We start from the raw sequence: 25,370 nt of genomic DNA on the forward strand, positions 1-25,370 counted from the left end.
TGAAAACTTTACAATCCATTCTTATAATCAGTAGTTCTTCCTTTTTACTAAAAGTCTTACTGTCATAGTTAAATTCAACATCCACTTAATATCCACAACAATAGTGTCAATAAGAATACCCAATAAAAACAATAACAGACAAAACAAATTTACATCAATCATTAAAAAAACCAATTTTCTATTCTTCTTTCCAGCTGGGCTTTAAATTTCCATACTAAAACCAAATTTATGCAATCTTTCCTTCTCTTAATATATTATACAGCTTCAAGTACCATACATTACTTTCTGAACTTAAATTTTTTTATATATAATCACATCATTTTTATATTTTCTATTACGTGTTTCATTATTGCTCAAAAAGATAGCTTACAAGTTAGCTTCCATCTATAGTTTTTCCCAAACTTGCAACAGAGCATGTCACAAAATATATACCTTAAACACATTATCCACCTTCTTATCACACAATAGATATACATACCAACCAAATAGCAAATCATAACCTTCAAAATTTCAGTAAACACTACTACAATTCTTCCCAATTAAGTTTTCGTAATTATCTTAAAATTAAAACAACATAAAATATTACAAAACATAATTATTTTATATAACTCTACATTTGAGGGTGAAAAATATATCCCCAAATATTTAACCCTTTTAACAATTTCAATTCCCGTTTACTCTTCTAAAACCACCCTTTATAATCCTTATTACATTATTATCTCCTTCACTTCTGCAACTAAATCTTCAGGCTTGTCTCATTCGTCTAGAAGCAGCACGCCTCCTCCAATTTCTGGCCTCCTCCGGTGACACTGAAATTTGATCCACTCCTGTAACTTTCTCATCTGTCTGCATTGTTCCATCAGCACCTTGTAGATTCTCTCTATGTCGTTGAGACTCTCTCTCACCTTTCTTCTTTGTAGATTCCAAAAGTGGTATGGGGGCTGCTTTTAAAACATTACTGTAAAAATCACGTGCCTGAATCACCGTAGTAAGACGATGCCTCATTCCTTCGTAGGACACCACCATACCCACTGGTATCTCCCATCTAAACTTGATATCACGTTGTCTCAATTCTTGTGTCAAAAAAGCAAATTCCTTCCTTTTTCTTAAAATTCTTGGAGGGATCTCTTTTAAAATCAAGACTTCTTGCTCAGCAATTACAAATTCAATGTTGTAGGAGGCTTGAATAACTTCATTTCTAATCACTCTCTTTGTAAAATAAACCACCACATCTCTGGGTAATTTCCTATGTCTTGCAATCCACGAATTAACACGGAAAATTTTATCTATATCTTCCATTATTTCATCTGCTGGTCGCCCAGCACCCCTTCCAGAGCCTCAGAAACTATTTTCTTCAAGTTTTCTTTAGGATTTTCTTTTAAGCCTCTAATCCTTACAGCAAACTCCATCTGATAATACTGTACCGAGGTCAAATCACAATCAATTTTCTCTACCACATTTTCAGTTTCTGTCATTTTTACTTCCAGTCTAGTATCATTTTGACTGAGATCTTCAACTCTTTCATCCAAATTCTCAATACATATAGCCATGCCTTGAAATGCAGATAAAATGTCTGCTCTTATTTCTGTTAATTTCTCTGTAATCTTTCCATCCATAACCTCAGGTAGTTTTTCTGTTAACTTCTCCTCCAGCTTTTTATCCATTATCTCAGCAAATTGTTGCAATTGCTTTTCCATAATCTCTTGCATCACATTCTGCAAATCTTTAACTGTAAGGGCTGATGCAAATACGGGTGCAGGGGGCAATAAGACTTGCGACAAAGACTGCTGCACCAGAGCAGAAACTTTAGAAGATATAGCCGCCATTATCACCCTCTATTGTTTGCTACGCACTTCCACTTTCAAGCTTAACAAAGTCCATTGAGTTAAAGATCAAAAGCCCATTTTCACCTAAATCTCCTGTATCGCTCTGCCTGCGTCCTCGTTCTCCAAAGTTCTTTCTTGCTAGCAGGGATGGTTGCGGACGCCCTGTTCTGCTCCAAAAAGCCCGGAGCAGAAGCGCCTCATAGTCCGGAGCATGCCCAGGCTTCGGGAGGGGCTCAATCCTTCAGCCGCCAAAACTTTAAGTTCTGGCGGCCCCGGAGAGCTCTACCCCTACCTGGGCGCTCGCCCCCTCCTCTTCTCCTGAGGAGGGGGCTTCTGAGCCGCCAAAACAACTGATTGGCGCTGTTTTTGGCGGCTCTACGGAGCCGCGAGGCTGACAGCCTAAGAATGGCTGCCTCCGGCGACGCCTTGCCATCCGGAAGTCTGCTCTCAGCATTTTTTAATAGCTGTAATATCAAATGCTGAAATTTTAAGACAGCAATAGTAACTTCTCTAAGCCAACTTATAGCCAGCATGGCCAAATATCTATGTGCTTCTGAAAGGCTCCCAAGTGCCTTAAATCATAACAGTTTCTTCTTTTAAACAACGTACTATCCTACTGATGTTATTTAAAAAGATAGCATATTTAGGTTGGCTTCAAATCTTGTCCAGCAGTCTTTTATCAAAAAAAAGATTAAACCTCTATTCAATTCTAGGTCAGCTATATCAAACAACCATCTTAGTCCTAGATGACTCCAAGGCAGCCACTGCACTGCCCCTGGATTTGAGAAAGTGAAGCCATGGGAGTCAGTTGGATCTACTAAATCAGGGATGTCAAAAACTGCCAGCCCACGGCCTGGATGCATCATAGTGAAACTATGCTCACCCCATTGCTGGCAATGGCAAAAAAGTTGCAATAACGTCACAACACATCACATGATGTTGCGAGTTTGACACCCAAGTACTAAATGAAGACTTTCCAGACTCAGCTGAAGCAGGACTTATCAGCACTTTTGGCTCTTTATCAAGAGACAAACAAAATAATATTCTATACAAGTTAGAAAATCTGAGGAAAACTATTGGAAAGAGTGGTTGCAGCTCAGCCACTAACAGATTTTGTTTCCTCAACTGCTGAAAACAAACTGTCTCCCCTCAGTGGAGAACAGAATGGCTGGGACATCGTCCTCCAGTCCATAGCTCCTCAGATCCTTTTGGGGGGGGGTTCAAACACATCAAGATATTGGGGGCAATATGTTGACTCTAAACTGCTTAGAGCAGGGGTGTCAAACTCAATTTCATTGAGGGCCGCATCAGCACTGCGGTTACCTTCAGGGGGCCGGGTGGGTGTGGCCTGGGTGGGCGTGGCCTACTGGGTGGGCGTGGCTAGAGTGCGTATGGCCTACTGGGTGGGCGTGGCCAGCTCTACATCATTCGCATCAAGGGTGCCTATGGGGGCCTGGGCAGGAGTGGGACAGATCTGAGGGTCTCTGGCAGAAGGAGGGTCTCTGGGCCAGGGCCAAGGCAGTGGGGGCCATTCCCTCACTGTTTCCAGGATGGCTTCGCGGGCCACATGAAACCACTTTGTGGGCCGGATCCGGCCCCCGGGCCTTGTGTTTGACACGTCTGGCTTAGAGAGAGCTAAAAAGCACTATGAATTGGTATATGTCTAAGTGCTATTGCTATATACAGTTGGATTTATAAACAACAAATAGGGAGCAGGAGGCAGATGTCTTGCTGATCTAATTGTGCAGAGCAGCATATAGCAAGAACCATCAATCCTCCACCCACTGTTGCTGAAAAATGTCCCTGCAACACAAACTTTATCGGCCTGTGCTGATTTTGTATTCTAAGAACAAGATCCCCAGGAACAATTACAGAATTTGCATGAGATAAGCTAACTCTTGCAGGAGGCTTGGTTGTTTCCCATTGGCTCTTCAGCTCAATACAATGATCTCAGGTGATTAGCTCACTAAAATCAAATCCAAACCATTTGACTATCTTTGAATGATGATGTAATTTTCTTGTTAACCTGGAATATTGATGTCTGATCTACACCATCAGAAGATCAATCCTTTTTTGTTGATCTATCACAACTTGACATGCTTTTTCATCCAGGAATCTTTGGCTATATCAGAGGTGGAGCTGGATGGCTGTTGGATCAGCTCTATTTTGGCACCTCAAGGAGTAATCAGGAAGGAGACCGAAATGTGGCATTGTGACTTTAGTCACAAGCTTTGCAATGAGTTTTTTCCATATTAAAATCAGTTTAATTCTGAACAATTCTAGGTTGATCTGCAACTGCATTGAACTCACCAGCATGCATAATGGATAGGTGCCCAGTGGTCACTATCCAACTGATTTACTGAGAAGTTTTCATCCAAAAGTTGACTCAATAATTCAGTATCACCTTCACAAGCACTGCGATGAAGAGGAAAATCATCAACCCACTGACGTTCCCTAAAAGAAATAAAAAAGATATAATATTTAAATTGTGTCTCAGTAGAAAGCAGTTAGAATATAAGATATTATGAATGTGCACAAAATGGTGTATGAATCAATTTTATAATGCAGTGTGCAAGTGAATACACTTGAACAAATTACATGCCAAGTTTATATTATATTTCAAAGATCTAGTCCAGTAACATATTTCATTTTAAAAATCCATTCACTTTTGACAAAACCTTTTTAAAATATGTTCTGTATATTATATATAAGAAAGGTTTACTTCATGTTGAATTCCATTCCCAATGCTTTCAGACACTCATCTATATAGTTTTTTGGCAGCACTAGAAACAGTTTATTTTTAGCATGTTTTTGTAACTTTCCAGTCTAGTTTACTGCTTTAGAATTTCCTTTTGGGCTCCTGTTCAAACATTAACTACGAGTGATCCTGTGTAAGTTTTCGTATCAGCAGAGTTTGTTTAGGTATTGGTACTTAGGTGCCATTCCTCTTCTAAGAGCTTTCGCCCTACCAAAAGCAATAATAAAATCAATAAATAAAGCTTATCAAAGGCTTATTTTAAAAAAAGAAAATTATTTGAATGAAAATATAATTAAAATTGGCACCTTTGCACTGTGCTGCTAGCATAAATTATTGTGTATTGACAACCATACCAACCAACAGAAAGATGCTGAATTGTATAAAACCAGACACATCCTTAGAAGCTAACACCTCATTTACTTTGGCCGTGTCATGCATGCAAATTCATTGGAGAAGTCAATGATGCTAGGAATGGTTAGTGGAACAAGAAGAAGGGGCAAGAACACACTGACTTGATAATATAAAATAGGCATGTCAAACTGCCAAAACAGTTTGCCGGCAATGGGGGAAAAGTCGCAATACGTTGCGCAATGTCATGTGAGTTCATGAGTTTGACATGCCTGATATAAAACATGATACAAAAAGGAATATCCAACAATTGAAAGCTGTGCTTGACAGGACAGCATGGAGAGCACTTGCGTATAAACTCACCAAGAGTCAGTTATGACTGGTTAAAACAACAACAAACAATTAAAATGAATAAAAATAACATAGTACTTGTCTTCCATCACACTGCTCATGCTGCGCTGCCACTTTTCCCGTTTTGGAATCTGTATTTTTGAATAATCTGGAGCTCCAAGTCCAAAGTACGGATTTATAACCACTTTGTCCACCTGGAAATATTTTAAAAAGTTTAAAGCCCAAAATGAAAATAATAAGCCCAAAAGTGATATTAATAATTATTTCTTCTTACTCTGTTGGTGTATTGAAGATCAGATCCAAATAAAGGGTTGTAAATACACATGTCCGCCTTCTCTAGCGCAAGCATTTTGCTCTTGATTTCCAACGCAGTGTATCCCATGTGAAGGGAACTCTCACTCTGTCCGGGTTCAAGAGCATAGGCAGGGTTTGTAACATTTGTTTTAATTCGCTCTAAAGGAGATGGTCTGAATAAAGCTGGGATTGAATGTGACTGCGAATGCCGTTCTTCTAACCATCTGCATAAAAGAATGGGTTAGACTCATCAGTATTACCTTTGTAATCAGACAAGAAACAGGATGATTGCTCCATACTGCCCCACTTATAAATGGTAGGGATCATTTTACATATACTATTAATATTTCTGTTAACATGCCCTTTTTAAAGTATGAATTCTGGCAGGAATGTACATATAAATACATTAGGGACATGCATGTAACAACTATTTGTGGATGGTTCATATTTAGACTAAAACATTTCATCAGGACATGGATCTGAAACATGTATGCTCCAACCAGAAGTATTTTAGGGTGAGAAGAATGGGAAAAACCCAAAGCCACTAATGGCAGGATATGATGATGGCAGTTATGGAGAAGTAAGGGAAAGAAAGGTAGTAGCAAGATGTAAGGAATGGATAGGTAGGCTGGATATGTTACACTTGAATTCAGACACAATAACATCACCATTTGGTTGCTGCCCTTTTATTCAACAATACTACATCATATCTATCCAAGCTTCCTTTCCTTTTACTTTCCCAAATGGAACACCTGAGTTTGTTGGATATGTTGCATTAGACTTCAAAGGTGGCAGCAAACAGCTCCATCAGGTAGGGAGGGGTATGGAGGACAGGCAGGCTGACCCACGAAGAAGGAAAGATATGTGAAACACTGATGCCTCACCACATTTGCCCTCTCAGACCTCTCCACGGAGTTGTGGCGGGGGGGTTGGGGGGGGGTAGCTGAAACTTATAATTATCGAAGTGTTTTGAGTTTCATTCAACTGTATTATAACTGGATCAGAAAAGTTCAGTTGAATTTCTGTCCCATAGTTTTTATTTCATATTTGATACAAAATGCATTTCTCCATTCCATGCACCAGGCACTATGTATCTCAGAAAAGTTAAGATACATAGATAGATAGATAGATAGATAGATAGATAGATAGATAGATAGATAGATAGATAGATAGATAGATAAAACATTTCTTACTTATCTAAGAAAAGTAACATTCTAGCTGTAATTGTAGCAAAATGAGAACTGGATTCACTGCAGACTCTCATGATGTCTTGTAAACAGTAGAAAACTGGGCATCCAGGACTGTAAACATATTTTGTATTATCTATAAAGAAAAAATTAAAAAAAAATTCTTTTAGCTGTCTTTTTACATTTTACTTTCATACTTTTATTCCCGTAGGTATATTTTTCAACATATTCTCCTTAGATTGAACAGAAATACTTTTACTGCCGTATCATCCAACTGCAGTAATTCATTTCTGGGGGGAAAAATTGCTTACAAAGGCCTCATAATTTGCCATTGTAGTCCTTCAAGTATCATTTTAACCAAATATGGATTCTTGGTTGCTCCTGCTTCTTTTCTGTGAATGTCTAAACAAAACTGTATAAGCTAAAGAAAAAATATGGCTTATGGCTCTAAGATATTAATAAAGAAACAGCCAAAGTTCATAGTTTACAGATAATGACAAACAAATCATTTTAAGGAAGATGAATATCCAGTGAATGATAATTAATAATAAACTTAAAATACTCTAGCAAACTTACGGTAAGTATTGGCAAAACAATTATAGCCCAGAAGATAAACTAGTTAAGTGATAAACTGGTAAAGTAAAAATATTATAATTTAAAAAATTAAAGAAAGCATCTTTGTTTTAAGGCAAAAATCTATCTTTGGAACCTGGAGTGATGTCGTCCAAAAGGCCAAGAAGCTTCTTCAGTTCTTCTTCAGTTCTTCAGCGAAAGGTTTTCAAGGAAAAAACCAAGAAAGTCCAGCTGCATTTTGAAAAACCACCTTTGGTATAACCAGTGCTTTTTTTGTAAAAGAAAAAGGTGCCAGAACTCACACATGTCACACAACCCGCCTTGCCTACCCTACAAGGTTCCATCCAAAAAAGGTGCCGGAACTCCATTCTGAGCGTTCTATGAGAAAAAAAGCCCTCGGTATAACTATAGATTGAGAATCTCCATGGACAACTTGGAGTAATGTTTGTGAATCAATGTTTTACACAGATAATTACATCACTGACAGTTTTTAAAGCAGTAGTACCACTAGTCACCATAGAAAAAATAGGAAATCCTTAGATGTGCATTAAAAATGCCTGCCCAAGAATCATCTGTAGTACCTTCCTACATATTGGTAACTACTGGCATAAAACTTTCTTCTCCATGGCTGATTTCACAAAAAAATGCTAATGAGATTAGTGAAAGATAACCAAAAAAAAAAGACTGAGACATAAACGTGTTTTCATAAACACTGTAAAATGCACATTTAGGCAAAAGAAAGTAATGGGATTAGTTAAATAAACAGCATAGGTGACTTATTCATCTGTATCACATAAACGTAAACAACAGCCACATAAAAAATCAACAAATAAAAAAAACACATAAGCCACATCAAAACTAATATAGAGAATTTCAAAAAATTCTCCAACAAAAGCAATACATATATACAGAGTATTTTCTCACTTTTGATTAACAACTGTACTTTTAAAATGCACTTTTTATCTTACCTTTGACAACTGTTGGTACAACGAAAAGAGATGCGTCCTTGCCTGTGTCCTCACCAAGAGGAAATGTCTTCATTAGCAGAACTCTTTTTCCTTCATATAAATAAGAATTTTTTTTGTCAATTAAATAGATGAAGCAGTATTTTTCTACCACATATAAAATATACTGAAAACTTGATTGATGCCCTCCAAATTTAGAATTCAAGAAATATTCTTGAAAAATCTGAAGATTTGGAAGTAACAGTGGATATAAAAATGCTTGTGAATACAAAGGGTTATCAGATCATTGATGATTTTAAATTATCAAGTAAGACTTCGTCCTGCCTCTTGATTTACAGTACATAGTTGATGATCTTTAGGAAAAACTGCTATAACACACCAATACATTAGAAAGTATTTAACTGGGACCTAAGCTGTTTAAATATTATAAAAGCTTATTTTCTGTACTTTCTGACCATATATCAACATTTAAGGACTTACTCAAAGCATCTGAAATTAGATTAGAAAAGACAAGAGAAAGGGTATTTAAAAGCAGGAGAACTTTTCATTTTTCTTTTAGATAGATAAAATCATCTATACTGCAAAAAGAAATCAAAATGCATCTTTTCTAGCAAGCATTCAGAGAATTAGAACAATATTTTAGTTGGATTGAATGCTACCAAGCATGAGGCAGGATTATTAACTGATGGGATTAGAGTTTGGAAATATTCTTCTTTTTTGGTTGGTTATAGGAAAACACAGAACACAAGTATTAAAGCCATCATTACCTTTAATCCCTTGGTTTCCTGGTGAAATTGGTTTGGTGGTTTCCAGTATATAGTCCAGGATGCTTTGGGTTGTATCACTGCCTTCCTGAATCTTAGTTTCTAATAACATTTTCCTCCTCTTTTTCTTATGTCCTTCAATGGGAACCTCAAGTAACAAAATCTTGCAGTGATAAAATTAAATATTAGCGAAGCGCAAAAATTTAATTTAATTTTATTTTGAATTTGAATTTATATACCGCCCTTTCCCGTAGGACTCAGGGCGGTTTACAGGGCATAAAAACATCAATACAAAAATTAAGAACAATTAAAAAGATTAAACTAAATCCCTGAAAAAATATAAAACATATAAAACCCCAGTTAAAACCCCAATTAAAACTCAGCCTGGGCCGGAAAGCTCGAAGAGCCAGGTCTTCAGGTCTCGGCGAAATGATCGAAGGTCGGGGGCAGTCCTAAGCTCCACGGGCAGCTGGTTCCAAAGGGCAGGCGCACCCACTGAGAAGGCCCTACCCCTGGGTGTTATCCGCCGGCATTCTTTTACCGTCGGCACCCTGAGAAGGCCCTCCCTGTGGGAGCGCACAGGACGAAGGGAACTTGATGCCGGCAGCAGGTGTTCCCTCAGATATCCTGGACCCAATCCATTTAGGGCTTTATAGGTCATCACCAGCACCTTGAATCTCACCCGGAAGCCAATGCAGCTCACGGAGCAGAGGTGTTACATGGGAGTAACGGGAAACCCCCATCACAACTCGCGCAGCTGCATTTTGCACCAGCTGAAGCCTCCGTGTGGTCCTCAAGGGCAGCCCCATGTAGAGAGCGTTGCAGTAGTCTAAACGGGAGGTCACGAGCGCATGAGTGACTGTGCGTAGGGCATCTCGATCCAGGTAGGGTCGCAACTGGCGAACCTGGGCAAAAGCCCCCCTGGTCACGGCTCCTATATGGTCTTCAAAACTGAGCTGTGAGTCCAGGAGGATGCCCAAGTTACAAGACCTATGAACGGGGGGTAACACCTCACCCCCCATAGTTAATGATGGAATAGTCTGGTTAACCCGAGATGCCGGTATGCACAGCCACTCAGTCTTGGCAGGATTGAGATGAAGCCTGTTTCTCCCCATCCAAACCTGGACCGCCTCCATGCAGCGGGACATCACGGTGAGGGCATCACTGGGTTGGTTCGGGGTGGAGAAAAAAAGTTGGGTATCATCAGCGTACTGATGATACCCCACCCCAAAACCATGAATGATCTCACCCAGCGGCTTCATATAGATGTTGAACAGGAGGGGAGAGAGAACCGACCCCTGAGGAACTCCACAAACAAGAGGCCTCGGGGCGGATCTCTGCCCTCCCGTCAACACCGACTGCGAGCGGCCCAGAGATAGGAGAACCACCGTAAAACGGTGCCTCCCACTACCAACCCCCTGAGACGCCGCAGTAGGATACCATGGTCGATGGTATCAAAAGCCGCTGAGAGATCTAATAGGACTAGGACAGAGGAATAACCCCTGTCCCAAGCCCACTAGAGATCATTCACCAGCGCGACCAATGCCATCTCCGTGCTGTGCCCGGGCCTGAAACCCGATTGGTATGGGTCCAGATAATCAGTTTCCTCCAGGAACAGGGGAAGCTAATGCGCCACCACACTCTCAACAACCTTCGCCAGAAAACGAAGGTTGGAGACGGGACGATAGTTGTTTAAAACAGCCGGGTCCAGGGCAGGCTTCTTGATGAGGGGTCTCACCACCGCCTCCTTCAAGGCGGAGGGGAAGATACCCTCCTTCAAGGAAGCAGTTATTACTGCCTGGAACCAGCCTCGTGTCTCTTCCCAGGTCGCAAAAACCAGCCAGGAGGGGCACGGGTCCAATAAACAGGTGGTAGAGCTCAGCCTCCCCATAATCCTGTCCACATCATCAGGGGAAACAGGATCGAACTCAGTCCAGATAATATTTATTTAAAAAACTAACACATACCTAACTTTTGGGATAATATAGCCTAATCTTTCCCAATCCAAAATTCTCCTGTGGAAATTATAATTCACAAAAGTTCAGACTAGCAATGGTAAAATAGGGCATACTTTACTGCATGTAAAGTAAATGCAATAAAACTAATGTCAGGAGAAATTATCAGCAAAAATATATATACTTCATGAAAGTAATAACTAAATACTATGTCAAGAAATTTCTGGACATATTCAAAAACTATTGCATCATGTTTACAAGCAAGACTTGTTTTTTTATAAATCAACTATAGATTATTTTTTTCTATGAATCTTTTTTTTTAAAAAATATAACATTTATTTTCTTTTTTTAATTTGTCAAAATACATTTCAATAGAACTTTTGTCACTATTTGTTTCTGTCAGTTCTGATCATTAAGCATGGATTTGCTTTAAATCCAATATTTTAAAAGTTTATGGTTGAAATTAGTTTATCACAATTAAATGGTTTTAAATTTATTGAAGAATTATATAATAAAGTAAAAAGAGAGAGCAACAGCAATAGCACTTAATACCGCTCCATAGTGCTTTACAGCATTCTCTGAGAAGTTTACAAATGTCAGTATATTGTCCCAACAATCTAAGCCAGGGGTGTCAAACTGCCGGCCCGCAGGCTGTATGCGTCACGCCAAAATCGCACTTACCCCATTGCCGACAATGGGAAAAAGGTCGCGATATGTCGTGACACATCAAGCGATGTCACAAGTTTGACACCCATGGTCTAGGTCCTCATTTTACCAATCTTGGAAAGATGGAAAGCTACTTTTTTTGTTGCTCAGGCCCAGAATGGACTTTGGGAAACAGCATCCACACAGAGAACCAGTTGTTCACATATTTGAATCCCACCACTGATATATTGATAACTAAATGTAATTACTGGTAATTATAAAAGTTCTTTTTATTAAAGTAAACTCCGCCCCCCCTTATTTTACCTCATAGGATTTAGCACGATATTCACGAGAATTGAGGCTTGCAGTATTTTTTGGACGAATGACAGCCACATAGGCTTCTGTTATAGTTTCTGGATTTCCCATCATTTGTTGTTAACTTTTCTTACTGGAAAAAAATAAACTGAAAAGAACAATTACATTCAGAAAACAAGGTTCCAAAACCAGCAGTGTTTCAATTGCTCTGTCCTTCTTAGTCTACATGAATATTACATGAAATCATATGCTTGCAAATCATATGCAACAGGAAATTGTCTATCTGTAGTTTCTAAAGCTAGGTTGGTATCCTTTTTAAGATAAACCTTGCAGTTTGCAACAGATGTTTGTGAGCTAACCTCACAGATTGAAAAGATTCTAATGCTTTCATTTTTGATATTGCTAGACACTGGAGGGGGAGAGACTGAATTACCTCCCTTCCTATAAAGATACAAAGACTGCACTCTTCCATATAAGTACTTTATTTCAAAAGGTAGATATATGAAATTCTCCATGTGCTGCATTTCTGCAGTCAGCCTTTCTACTTGAAGATCTCATTAAAGCAAACACAATTTCATTATGATTTAGCAAAGCTGATTTTCATGTGATGCTTTCAATATCAAGCTACAAGTTTCCGATATGAAAATAACTACATGTGGGCAAAAATAATCAGTCCTTTGTCTATTTATAGGTATTGTATACAAGTCTGAAATTATATTTATATTTTATTTATTTATTTTATTTTAATTCCATTTATATCCCGCCCTTCTCCGAAGACTCAGGGCGGCTTACAAGCTTAGCAGTAGCCTTCATTCTATGTATATGCCTGCTTATTAGGGCTTTCACACACACCCCCAAGCGGCATTATTACAAAGTCAGCTTAATTGCCCCCAACAATCTGGGTCCTCAGTTTACCTACCTCGGAAGGATGGAAGGCTGAGTCAACCTTGAGCCTGGTGGGATGCGAACCTGCACTAATTGCAGGAAGCTGGTGTTACTTAAGGAGGCATTAGCCCACTGCTCCACCAAGGCTCTTTATAACTTTCTGATAACTCAAAAGTCAAAGTAGTTATCTTTTAAAAAGATTCTAAATGAAATATATATACTGTACCAAAGTACAGTGTTTGACAGATCAATCTTATTTGGACTATTCTAACAAAACCTTGTACAATTTTATTATGTATTATTTATTATAGCATGATTTTATAGATTATTAAAGGCATGACATTTTTAACCAGCTTACAATGTAAATACAGAATAGATTTTCAGTGGGGTGAGATTATAAACAATGATGAAGAATGCCACTCATATATAATTACTCACAAAGCACCTGTTAATTTATAACATAAATTTTTACATTGGTAAATATAGGTTCCTGCAAATGAACCCTAAGTTTGCTTAACTACAATTTATACTTAAACATCTGATTAGATTTACACAACACCCAAATCAAGACTCAAAAGTTTCAAGCTCCCTTTTTGGGAGTTTGTCCCTCTTACCTGTTACTGAAAAAAATGGTGGCACATTTTTTCACTGTTTAAGATAAAGAACATGAAAACTATTGTGTAAGATCAAAAATAGGTTTGACTGCTTTTAAATCTTAGAAGCCCTTACAGGCCTATCTGTTTCAGATTATGATCTTTGTCCCCATAAAAAAGCACAATGAAAGCCAGGATGTAGGTTATTTGCCTGAGGCTTAGCTAACTGGACACACTCAGCCATAGTTTGATTAAAAGGCAAAACTACCCACTATTGAAGCCATGATAGATAGAGTTGAAACTTTTGATTTGTCAGTTTCTTCTAGCAGACTCCCTTTGATGTTTCTCAACTCCAGAAAAGATACTTTTAATTATTAAAAAATGGGAGAAATTGCCATTTATGATGTTATATTTTTCACTGGAGAAGAGCCTAAAGCTGGGAAAGATTGAGGGCAATAGAAGAAGGGGACGACAGAGAATGAGGTGGCTGGATGGAGTCACTGAAGCAGTAGGCATGAGCTTAAATGGACTCCAGAAGATGGTAGAGGACAGGAAGGCCTGGGGGAACGTTGTCCATGGGATCGCGATGGGTTGGATACGACTTCGCAGCTAACAACAACAAATTTTTCCCTATATTGTCAAATGGGACTCTTGCCTTATATAACTGTCAAAAGGTTGTTAGCAATGTGTGATATGCCTGATTTGAAAATGACACAGGGTTGAGATGGAGTTTATTAAGTTTTTTAAGAGTGCCACCATATTAATATGTAGCACATTGTGGCATCTAGATCAACCACAAGTTGGTTTATATGGTCTATATTATTTTGTTCCATTGCTGGGCAATAGTTCTTTTCAGTTTTATAGCATTAAGATATCTATATAGAGAACACTAAAATAGAAGGCCAGTTTATAGGCTCATTAGAAACTGATGATAAAAGTGTCCCCCTAAATGTAACTGTGGTGGACAAAAACTCTATCAAAGCAACATTTCCATTCTGGGTGGTAGAACAACCATTGTAGTCCTCAACTTACAACAGTTCACTTGGTGACCATTCAAAGTTACAACTGCACTAAAAAAGTGGCATGTCCATTTTTCAGTTATTTTTATTTTTTATTTATTTTATTTTATTAGATTTATATACCGCCCTTTCCCGAAGGACTCAGGGCGGTTTACAGGGCATTTTAAAATCACATCAATATAAAATACAAAGTTAAAAGAGAATTAAAAGATTAAATTATCCCTGAAAATAAAACCCCAGTTAAAATTCTCAGTCTGGGTCAGAGAGCTCAAAGAGCCAAGTCTTCAGGTCCTAGCGGAATGAGCGTAGGTCAGGGGCAGTCCTGAGCTCCACGGGCAGCTGGTTCCAGAGGGTAGGCGCACCCACTGAGAAGGCCCTCTCCCTGGGTGTTATCCGCCGGCAATCTTTTACCGGCGGCACCCTGAGAAGACCCTCCCTGTGGGAGCGCACTGGACGAAGGGAACTTGATGCTGGCAGCAGGTGTTCCCTCAAATATCCCAGACCCAAGCCATTTATGACCTTTGTAGCATCCCCATGACCATGTGATCAAAATGCAATGCTTGGCAAGTGGTTCATACTTATCACCATTGCTGTGCCTCATGGTCATGTGATGACCTTTGCAACCTTTTCATAAGGAAAGTCACTTAACAACCAGCTTACTAACTTATCAACTGCACTGATTCACTTAACAACTGTGGCAAGAAAGGTCATAAAATGGGGCAAAATTCATTTAACAAATGTCTCACTTTACAACAAAAATTTAGGCTCAGTTGTGGTCGTAAGTTGAGGACTACCTGTAGTATCAAGATTTTTTATTCAGTTTTCGACTCCTGGCAATTGCAGTTGTCTCTGCAGAGGTTTTTTTTGGCAAAAAATCATCAGTGGTTTCCTACTTTCTCGATCCTAGGGCTGAGAGGGATTGACTAGCTTCATGCCTAAGGTGGATCTAGAACTCATGGCCTCCTCCAACAAACAGGCTGCTCTCAAAATTATAGTGCTGCAAATTTTCTTAGAATGGATGATTACAGACTGCAAGTACACAGTCATAAGCAGTGTTAAACAAGAGGAGTCCCTATAGATACAAGATACAATCATTCTCTGAGTTTGCCTGGACAAGTCCCTGCAGTTTTCTCGACAGGGATTTCTGTTCAGTTCTGTTCAGTTGTTTGCCATCACCTTCTTCCTAGGGCTGAGAGAAAGTGAAGGGACTTCTGTCACCCAGCTGGCTTTGTACCTAAAGCGGAACTAGAATTCACAGATCTCCCGTTTTCTAGCACGATGCCCTAACCACTACACCAAACTGACGCTCAATAACTTCTTAGTAGAAATCAGTAACTGCTGGGACCGTGGTGCTCTCTGAGCTTGCTTGTTTTCTTGCAGACGTTTCGTTACCCAAACTGGGTAGCATTATCAGTGCTGAACAGGCTATATTAATACGAACACAGATTTTATTATTTCTTTTCCTGCATGCAGTGATTTTAAGCAACAACCCATACTGGTCTCAGTCGGAAAGATCCACGCATTCCCAACGCAAAGACAGCCCAAGTGGTCCTTAATAAGAGGACCACCGATTTCGGGAGGGAAGGAGCTGCGGAGGCTCGCCGATTGGCTACCTTGAACGAGCATCTGCAGCGGGACCAAAGGGACAGAGAGCGAGATAAAGCCCTGGAGCGCTCTAGCTTTGGAAACTCTCGGTTTTCCTTACCACGGAGCCTGGAGACTCTCCAGAAAGAGGCGCATCCTCCAAGCCCGGGTTTCGCTTCTCTCCGGCGGGGCTCCGCCCTACTCCCACCCATTTAGCCGGCCTTAGATCCGGTTCCCGTGCGGCTCCGGCGGCCGATAAGGTTCCGGGTCGGAGGCCTGATAAATGGGCGCCGCCGCTGGTCGCGGGAGGAGCAGTCGCCTTGTTGTGGCTGCCGGAGATGGATCGGCTTAAGTCGGGGCTGTGAGGGCCGGTCAGAAGAAGGGGAGGCTGAGGAAAGAGAACCGCAGACGGGATCGGCACTCCGAAGAGCAGCCTTACGAGCAGCCCTGCCGCCTGCGCGGAACAAAGCGGGGAGTGGAGACGCTCCGGAGCGGCCGCTCCGATTCTCATCCGGCTTCGTTCCTGCATCTCCTGATTCTCCTTCCGTGGAAGCCGGCGGCGGCTGTCTACCTTGTCCTCGGCGCCTGGAAAGCAGGCCGATCGCCCGGGAAAAGCAGCTCGGTAAGCGCGGGGGTGGGGGGCCCGACAGGCACACGGGCAGAGGTTGCCCCAGGAGCGCTGCGGGGTGGATGGAAGAAGGTTAGAGGCTCCCAGAGCAGATGGGAAGCGTTGCTGAGGGGAACGGTGTGAGGGTGCTCGGAACGAGACGTCTTCCTCCTTCGTCCCCAGATACGCCTGGCACTTAAAAGGGAGAACCGCAGTCTTGGTATCCCTTGTACCGTTTGTACGAGAGGGATCTCCCTCCCCATCCCCATATACTTTCTCATGCCCCTTCCCTGTAGGCGCTGCTGGGAAGGAGACGCTCAAGGCCGGGGGAGACTGCAAATCTCGGCGCCGGTAGGCAGATTAGCCTCAAGGTTTAATAAAAAAAACAACGGTAAAGCTGTGGTCTTAGCCGAAACTTAAATGCCTTTCGGGGGCGTTTATGGGGGCGAGTTGGACGGATCTGTGGTACTATGGAAGGCCCGTGGAAGGTGGAGACCCAGGCGGGTGGAAGAAAGTCCGGTTCAGAAAACGCGGGGCTTAGCTTTTGCCTCAGAGCGGTTTGGCTGAGATTTCCAGCAGCCGGGTTGGAAACACCACCACCCTTCGGACTATTCTCGTAAACAGTAATCCAGAGGAAGGGGTAGATTATTTTCCCCCTCTCGGGAAATGTTTTATTTTTCAGTGTAAGTTTAGCAAGTAAAATAAAGATTTCCAATAGATTTTGGCAATTTTTGATGTAGGATGGACAGGTTCTAATTGATTCTAATTAACAATGAATTGAAGGATGTGGTCTTTTATATGAAAAGACATGCATCAAATTAGAGTTGTAGAAAGTTAATTTACTGATTGATAATGGAGTACTGTCTGTGCACGGATTTCTCAGAAATTATTATGTAAGGGGCTAGTGTGAAGTGCTTTCCAATTTACCACATAAATTTCCACTTCTTTCTTACAAAATTGATCAGGTGACAGATTCAATTTATCTGCTAACTTTGACTTTTCTAGGCGAACAAAGTGATTTTCAAAACAGGCAAATCAAATTTCTCCCTGTTACATCATGGAATGGTTCAAGAAAAACTTTTTATTTTTCTATTTCTATTGACAGAATTCAGATTGTGATTAAAGCTATCCTATTTTTATTATTGATCTTTAAGTATGTCCACTGTTTATGGAAACAGCTGTTAGACTTGAATGTATTTAGTAGCCTTATCCTCTACAAACAAAAGCCTGAGGACAGGCTCTTAGATTTTAATCACTTAGACATTTGAATAGGATGTTCCTTCATTTGTCCATTTTTAAAAGTTGCCTTTAAGTTCAGCTAGCATTCAGCTAGATGGCAAACCCAAAATGGACAATGAGAATTTATGGCTAAAACTGTGGGATTAAATTGAACCTTTTGTGTGGTTAAATGAAAGGGACCTTATCTGAAAAGCTTGAGAAAGGAAAATGTTTTAGAAATTTCCAATAAAATTGAATGGCTGCTAAGCATAATTGCATTTAAATTAGGTAGTTTCCAAAGTATGGGGAGTAATTATATTACTCATTTATCCAACCAACATATCTTTATCCAGTTACGAGTGCCACATTTTCAGAAAAAAAATTAAACTATAACTGATAAAGAAAAAGGTGCAGCAAACTGTAAACTAATCCTTTCTATGAGTGTTTTTATAATCTAACTTTAAGAAATCACAACTAAAGCAATAAAGCACTTTTCTTTCATACAAAAGAAGGGTGAGACTTATTCCCTATTACCATATAGTGGAGGCTATTGAAGTTTCAGTAAGGAATTGATTGTTAGGAAAAAGTTCCTTAATGATAGGTATAATTAAGCATATACCTATACCATGAGGTTGCAGGGAATTGGATACCACTTGGCAACTGAACAACAACATATTATGTACATCCATATATACCAATGGAAGCGCTGGAGATGTTTGTGATTATTGCAATTGCATGCACGTTAATTCCATAAAATTCTATAATTTTATTTCAAACTATATCAAGCCTAAGCTGATTTATTTGGTTTTGATTTTGAGTTAGATTTTATTACCTTGTTTTTCTCTCTCTTAATATTCTATAGCAAGCATAATCTTTAGGGACTGAAATGGGCAGAATTAAATAAAATCTATTGGGAATCATTTTAGTATAAATCTCTGAGATTAATGAGATTGGACTCAGGGAGCTCAAATAGCCTTTACAACTCTTTGACTCTTACTATAATTTCATAAAAAATTCTGAACCAAGTAGTTTTATCTCTAATACTTTTTTAAAAAAGGTAAGAAAAGGGGAAAAATTAAAAAAAAGTGGGGAAGGAAAGCAATAGCTAAACCAGAGAATTAAATCAGATACATATATAAAACTTACATGAATATATTTTTATATTTATTTATTTATTTATTTATTATTTATTAATGGGACTTATATCCTGCCCTATCTCAGGGTGGCTAACAACAACAAAATTAAAGGTCTCTGTACAATAAATTAAAATTAAAAATTAAAATAAATTAAAGATTAGAGTTAAAATTGTAAACATAATTAAAATCCCTGTCAGTCCAGGTCAGCCAGGTGGAAAAGGAGTGTTTTGAGGCCGCGGTGAAAGGACTGGAGATCTTGGGCCAACCGAAGCTCAGGGGGGAGCTGGTTCCACAGGGCTGGCGCTCCCACAGAGAAGGCTCTTCCCCTGGGGGTCGCAAGCCAACATTGTCTAGCCAACGGTACCCTGAGGAGGCCTTCTCTGTGTGAGCGTACTGGGCGATGGGAATTCGTTCCCGGCAGCAGATGGTCCTGCAAGTATCCCGGGCCTAAGCCATGTAGGGCTTTAAAGGTAAGTACCAGCACCTTAAATCTCACCCGGAAGGCAACCGGTAACCAATGCAGCTCACGCAGGAGGGGTGTAATATGGAGTATCGGGGTGCTCCCATCACTACCCGTGCAGCTGCACTCTGCACCAGCTGAAGCCTCCGGGTGGTCTTCAAGGGCAGCCCCATGTAGAGAGCATTGCAGTAGTCTATATGGGAGGTAACGAGTGCGTGGGTGACTGTACGTAGGGCATCTCGGTCCAGAAAGGGGTGCAACTGGTGTACCAGGCGAATCTGGGCAAATGCCCCCCTAGCCACGACTCCAATATGATCTTCAAAACTGAGTCGTGAATCCAGGAGGACGCCTAGATTGCGTGCTCTATCAACGGGAGGTAACATCTCTCCTCCTATAATCAAAGATGGAACCTCTTGGACTAAACGAGATGTCGGTACGTAAAGCCACTCAGTCTTGGCCGGGTTGAGCCGGAGCCTGTTCTTTCCCATCCAAATCTGTATCGCTTCCAGGCAACGGGACATCACATCGAGGGCATCACTGGGTTGGTTCGGGTTGGAGATGAAAAGCTGGGTATCATCAGCATATTGATGATACTTCACCCCGAAGCCACGGTTGATCTCTCCCAGCGGCTTCATATAGATGTTGAACAGGAGGGGCGAGAGCACCGACCCCTGAGGCACCCCACAACTAAGGGGCCTAGGGGTTGACCTCTGCCCCCCTGCCAACACCATCTGCGAACGGCCCGAGAGGTAGGAGGAGAACCATCGTAGAACGGTGCCTCCCACTCCCAACTCCTCAAGACGACGCAGCAAGATACCGTGGTCAATGGTATCAAAAGCCGCTGAGAGATCTAATAGATCTAATATCTAATAGATATAGACCTAATATCACATATTATGTAAAATTTGTGATTTCACATTTACACAGATTTAATTGCATGTATGTTTGTATGTATGTGTGTATATAAACAATTTATATTTCTTTAGTAATTTTCAAAATTTATAAAGGCATTGTTGCTTTTTTAATGAAGAATGTACAGAAGAAGAAAATGATTACTGTTTATAAACTAAGGTTTTCAAAAGATCACTGCCTTTCAGTTTCAGCATATTGGCTTGGATAATTGAAAATTAAGCACTTTGTTTTACTTAAGATATTTTTTAAAAATAAATATGAATACCTTCTGTGTTTTGTAATTACTTAGTATTTCCTAAACATACTATTTCAAAGCATCAACAAAGCTATAAACAAATGTCTTTCTGTTAGTGTTTAAGAGACTTTAATAGTTAAAAGTGGCTGCTTTTGCTTTGTTCTACTGGGATAGATTATTAATAAATGCAGAAGATCAGAAATGTCCTTTTAATTGAGTCTTCTTTTAAAGAAGTGAATCATATGACATAGTCTCATAAATAGAATGCACTGTTTAGCATGAAAGATGTAATACACAGTTCTTACCCAAAGCATATGCTATTGCTGTAATACTTAGCTATATTGTTGAACAATCTAATACAGAGAAAGTGAAAAACTTTTTTTTCCTATGATAATAAACATGATGAACTTTGAACTTTATTTCATGCTAATCAATCTGAAAAAAAAATAGAATTGAATTCCTGGATGATGGATAAAAATGGAAAAGATATGAATCTTCACAGAATACAAACAAGGAAAGATTTTGCCCTCACCGTTGCTGATTTTAATGTTTATTTGTTGTTGATCACCAACATCTTGAAAATATGTCAGCATTCAGTATGTTGTGTTTTTTTAGCTTTTATTGTGCCAAATGCTGCTTAGGTTTTAAAAAAAACTAAGCTCACTTTCCTGCTTTAAAATTATAATATTTATTAAATTGTTCAACTCAAATCATATCAAACTTTTCAGAAAGTTCAAAACTACTATTAAAAAGCACAGAAATTGTTTTCTAATAAAATTTGATTTTTTTAAACAAATGGTTGATTATTTGGCAGTGAGATGAACAAATGTATTGAAACTGTGATTCTATCTCTTTAAGTTTATTGGAGTGCAGTAAAAAGGTACCTGTATTCAGGAACCCAATTTTTTAATTATTACAAAGTCTAAATTGTTTTCAGGTCATCCTCTACTTATAGCCATAACTGGGACCAGAATTCCCATTGTTAAGCAGGGCAATTATTAAGTGAGTCATGCCCAATTTTGTGATTTTTTTTGCCATGGTTATTAAAAATGTGGGTTAGATAGCATCACCACCAGATGGATTTGTAGGCCGTACTCTGACAGGCCGTACTCAGCGTCTGGTCCTCAATGGAACCGCATCTACATGGAAGGAAGTGTGTAGTGGGGTGCCCCAGGGCTCTGTTCTGGGCCCAGTGCTCTTCAACATCTTCATCAACGATTTGGATGAGGGGATAGATGGGGAACTCATCGAATTTGCAGATGACACCAAGCTGGCAGGAATAGCCAATACTCCAGAAGATAGGCTTAAGATACAGGAGGATATGAACAGACTCGAACACTGGGCCCTATCTAACAAAATGAAATTCAATGGTGAAAAAAGTAAGGTTCTACATTTAGGCAGGAAAAATCAAATGCACAGGTATAGTATAGGTGGTACCTTGCTCGATAGTAGTAACTGTGGGAGAGATCTCGGAGTCCTAGTGGACAATCACTTAAATATGAGCCAGCAGTGTGCTGCAGCTGCCAAAAAAGCCAACACAGTGCTAGGCTGCATTAACAGAGGGATAGAATCAAGATCGCGTGAAGTACTAATACCACTTTACAATGCCTTGGTAAGGCCACACCTGGAATACTGCATCCAGTTTTGGTCACCACGATGTAAAAAAGATGTCGAGACTCTAGAAAGAGTACAGAGAAGAGCAACAAAGATGATTGGGGGACTGGAGGCTAAAACATATAAGGAACGGTTGCTGGAATTGGGTATGTGTAGTTTAATGAAGAGAAGGGTGAGGGGTGACATGATAGCAGTGTTCCAATATCTCAGGGGCTGCCACAAAGAAGAGGGAGTCAAGCTATTCTCCAAAGCACCTGAAAGCAGGACAAGAAGCAATGGATGGAAACTAGTCAAGGAGAGAAGCAACCTAGAACTAAGGAGAAATTTCCTGATAGTTAGAACAACTAACCAGTGGAACAACCTGCCTCCAGAAGTGGTGAATGCTCCAACACTGGAAGTTTTTAAGAAGAGACTGGACAGCCATTTGTCTGAAATGGTATAGGGTTTCCTGCCTTAGCAGGGGGTTGGACTAAATGACCTCCAAGGTCCCTTCCAATTATTATTATTATTATTAGTATTAGTATTATTATTATACAAGTCACTGCATTTCTAATGTGAATAATGCAGTTGTTAAGTGAATCTGGCTTCCATTGACTTTGCTTGTTCGGAAGCTGGCTAAGAAGGTTGCAAATAGTGATCAGAAGGTCCCAGGATGCCAATTGCCAAAATTTTGATCATGTAACTGTGGAGGTGCTGTGACCACTTTTTAAGGACCACTTAAATCCTTGAAGGATCATTTCATAAGTGACCACTTAAATCACTTTTTCAATGCTATTGTAATTTCAAACGGTTGTTAAATGAATAGTTGTAAGCACTACTGGTATTGAATCTTCAGTTTAGTAATATAATGCTGACTGAAAATGGGTACTTTCTGATTAAGTTCTCTGAGGCTAATAATTTAAATATGGCATGTCTGCAAAGCTGCATATTTGAAGTTAAAAGTTCTTTTCACCAATAAATGCAGTGAAGCATCTATTGATTTATATCAGACATGTCAAACACAAGGCCTGCGGGCCAGATGCGGCCCATGATGTGGTTTCATGTGGCCCGCGAAGCCATCCTAGAAACAGTGAGGAAATAACCCCCGCTGCCTTGGCCCTGGCCCAGGCCGCCTGGGAGCCAATGTACAATTTTGTGGTGGCCATCTATGCTGAAACACATTCAGTCTTAGCTCCACAAGGCTGTCTGGAAACAGCGAGGGACCGCCCCTTGCCGCATCAGCCCTGCCTCCTGGGCATACGCTGGGGAGGTGTCACCCTTTGTGAGGAATGAAGATATGCATCATCATGTGGAAGTGGCCAGCAAATGGCACTCGCCTACTTCACATATGGGTTTCTGCAGGCACTGGGGCGCTGTCCTCACAGCGCCAAGAGGCTGAGCTGGGCAGCATGAATCCAAAAAGAAGTGCGATGCCGCTCAGCCCCTAGCCTGCCCGATTTTGGGAGGCAGCGGGGCGCTTTTCTCATAGCACCAAGAACTGAGCCAGGTGTTGCGAATCTGATGAGAAGTGCAATGCTGCCTAGCCCCCAGCCTGCCTGGTTTCAGCAGGCAGCAAGGTGCAAAGCTGGTGAGCTTCGCACTGCCCGGCTCAGCCTCTCGGTGCTATGAGGAGAGCGCACCGCTGCCTGCCGAAACCAGGAGGGCTGGGCGGCATTGTGCAGGTAACGTTGACTCTCACATTGTTTTTGACATCCCCTCCCCCAAAGCCCACCAAGCCAGATATGTGAAGTAGGCGAGGGCCATGGGCTGGCCACTTCCAGTCGATGGTGCATTTCTGCATTCCTCATGAAGGGTGACACCTCCCCAGCTGCGTTTCTTGCCTGTTTTTCTCCCTCCCTCATATTTTCCCACCATTCTGTTCTAAGGAAGAAAGGAAGGAAGGAGAGGGAGGGTCTTGCCTTAGTCCTGCCCTGCTGCCCTTTCACCATCCCCTTGCCCCCTCCTCCTGGCCTATCCTGGGGGTCTCCCATCCTATTGCTTTGGATACAAAGATGGGTCTCCTCCCATGGAGAGGGAGTGGGGCTTCCCTCTGACTTTGTCCTCATACCCATCATGAGTAACCTGGCTAAGGAGAGCAAGCACAGCAGCAGCAGCCTTGAGGAGGAGGTAAGTATAGCTGGGCACCCTCTTGGGGAAGTGTGGCTGGGCTTGGTGCCGCAGGTGCTTGAGGGCCAGGCTGGGTGTTTGACCTCTGCTGCCCAGGGCTCCAGGCAGCCTGCAGCACCACCCAGCCCCTTGTTGCATGGCCTGAGAGGAACAGTGAGGCTCCTCCAGTGGACCATGCCTTGGCACTTGCCCCTGTCCCACCCCCTTCTGCCAGAGACCCTCAGATCTGTCCCACTCCTGCCCAGGCCTCCACAGGCACCCTTGACGCAAATGATGCTGAACTGGCCATGCCCACCCAGTAGGCCCCCTGGGGGCAACTGCAATGCTGATGTGGCCCTCAGTGAAATTGAGTTTGACACACCTGATTTATATGATAATTCAAATTACACATCCTGTTTCAGACTTAATAGACCTTTAGAGTTAGAATATAAAATGTGCACAATTTATTTTTGTAAATTCCAGTGTTTTGGTCAGAACATGAGTTAAGAGTTACAATTTCTGTTTTTGAAATTCAAAATATATTAGCATTTTCAAACTTGCCAGAATTCTTATTTAGAATGAAAGATACAATTGCTAAGGAAAATTTATTGAAAAAGCAGTTCTGTGAACTCAGCAGCCATCCTTTCAGCTGAAAGTATTATATCATTAAAGTAGGGGGGGTTCTGCAAATTTGAAATGGTTTATTGTATTTTTACAGAATAAATATTCCCATCAGATAAATTACATACAGATTAATGTACTTACATCAAATTCACACAATTTAGGTGAATCCAAATTGTATGAAATTATTTTGGACTGAATATTTACAAAAACCTTTCCAGTACTTGCAGTTTTGCTGGATACTTTTGAGTATGATATAGTTTTGGATTTGAAAAATTCAGAGCAGTTTCAATGTTTTAAACTCAATACAAAAGATATGTTCCAAAGATATTTTTCCCACTAAGCTTAGATTTAGCTGTTTTGAGAAACAGCTCAGTATTCTGAGCTCTAATGAGCATTGCAGCTGGATTTTTGTTTTGT

At 40.6% G+C, this 25,370-nt stretch overlaps 2 protein-coding genes across 10 annotated transcripts in view; one reads left to right on the forward strand and one right to left on the reverse strand.

Moving 5' to 3' along the window:
• The window catches only part of KRIT1 (KRIT1 ankyrin repeat containing), a gene marked incomplete at its 5' end in the record, with an annotated part of 30,284 nt that extends 14,016 nt beyond the window's left edge, over window positions 1-16,268 (reverse strand). For 2 of the 4 annotated variants that reach the window (XR_014028552.1, XM_081344351.1), the window contains 8 exons: window positions 4,137-4,280; window positions 5,362-5,477; window positions 5,558-5,801; window positions 6,771-6,900; window positions 8,306-8,395; window positions 9,070-9,229; window positions 11,991-12,129; window positions 16,184-16,268. Coding sequence is in view for 3 of the 4 variants with exons in the window: in XM_081344351.1 (XP_081200477.1) it covers window positions 4,137-4,280; window positions 5,362-5,477; window positions 5,558-5,801; window positions 6,771-6,900; window positions 8,306-8,395; window positions 9,070-9,229; window positions 11,991-12,095 (989 nt within the window). Of the gene's footprint in view, window positions 1-4,136; window positions 4,281-5,361; window positions 5,478-5,557; window positions 5,802-6,770; window positions 6,901-8,305; window positions 8,396-9,069; window positions 9,230-11,990; window positions 12,130-16,183 lie in introns of those variants that run through there. The other 2 variants (XM_081344352.1, XM_081344353.1) reach the window with 2 other exon arrangements.
• Window positions 16,269-16,348: 80 nt separating this feature from the next.
• The window catches only part of ANKIB1 (ankyrin repeat and IBR domain containing 1), a 68,882-nt gene continuing 59,860 nt past the window's right edge, over window positions 16,349-25,370 (forward strand). For all 6 annotated transcript variants that reach the window (XM_081343865.1, XM_081343869.1, XM_081343867.1 and 3 more), the window contains exon 1: window positions 16,349-16,684. The gene's annotated coding sequence lies outside the window, so the exon portion shown is untranslated. The remainder of the gene's footprint in view (window positions 16,685-25,370) is intronic.

Source organism: Vipera berus (assembly GCF_964194415.1).
Source record: "Vipera berus genome assembly, chromosome: Z".
NCBI lineage: Eukaryota > Metazoa > Chordata > Lepidosauria > Squamata > Viperidae > Vipera > Vipera berus.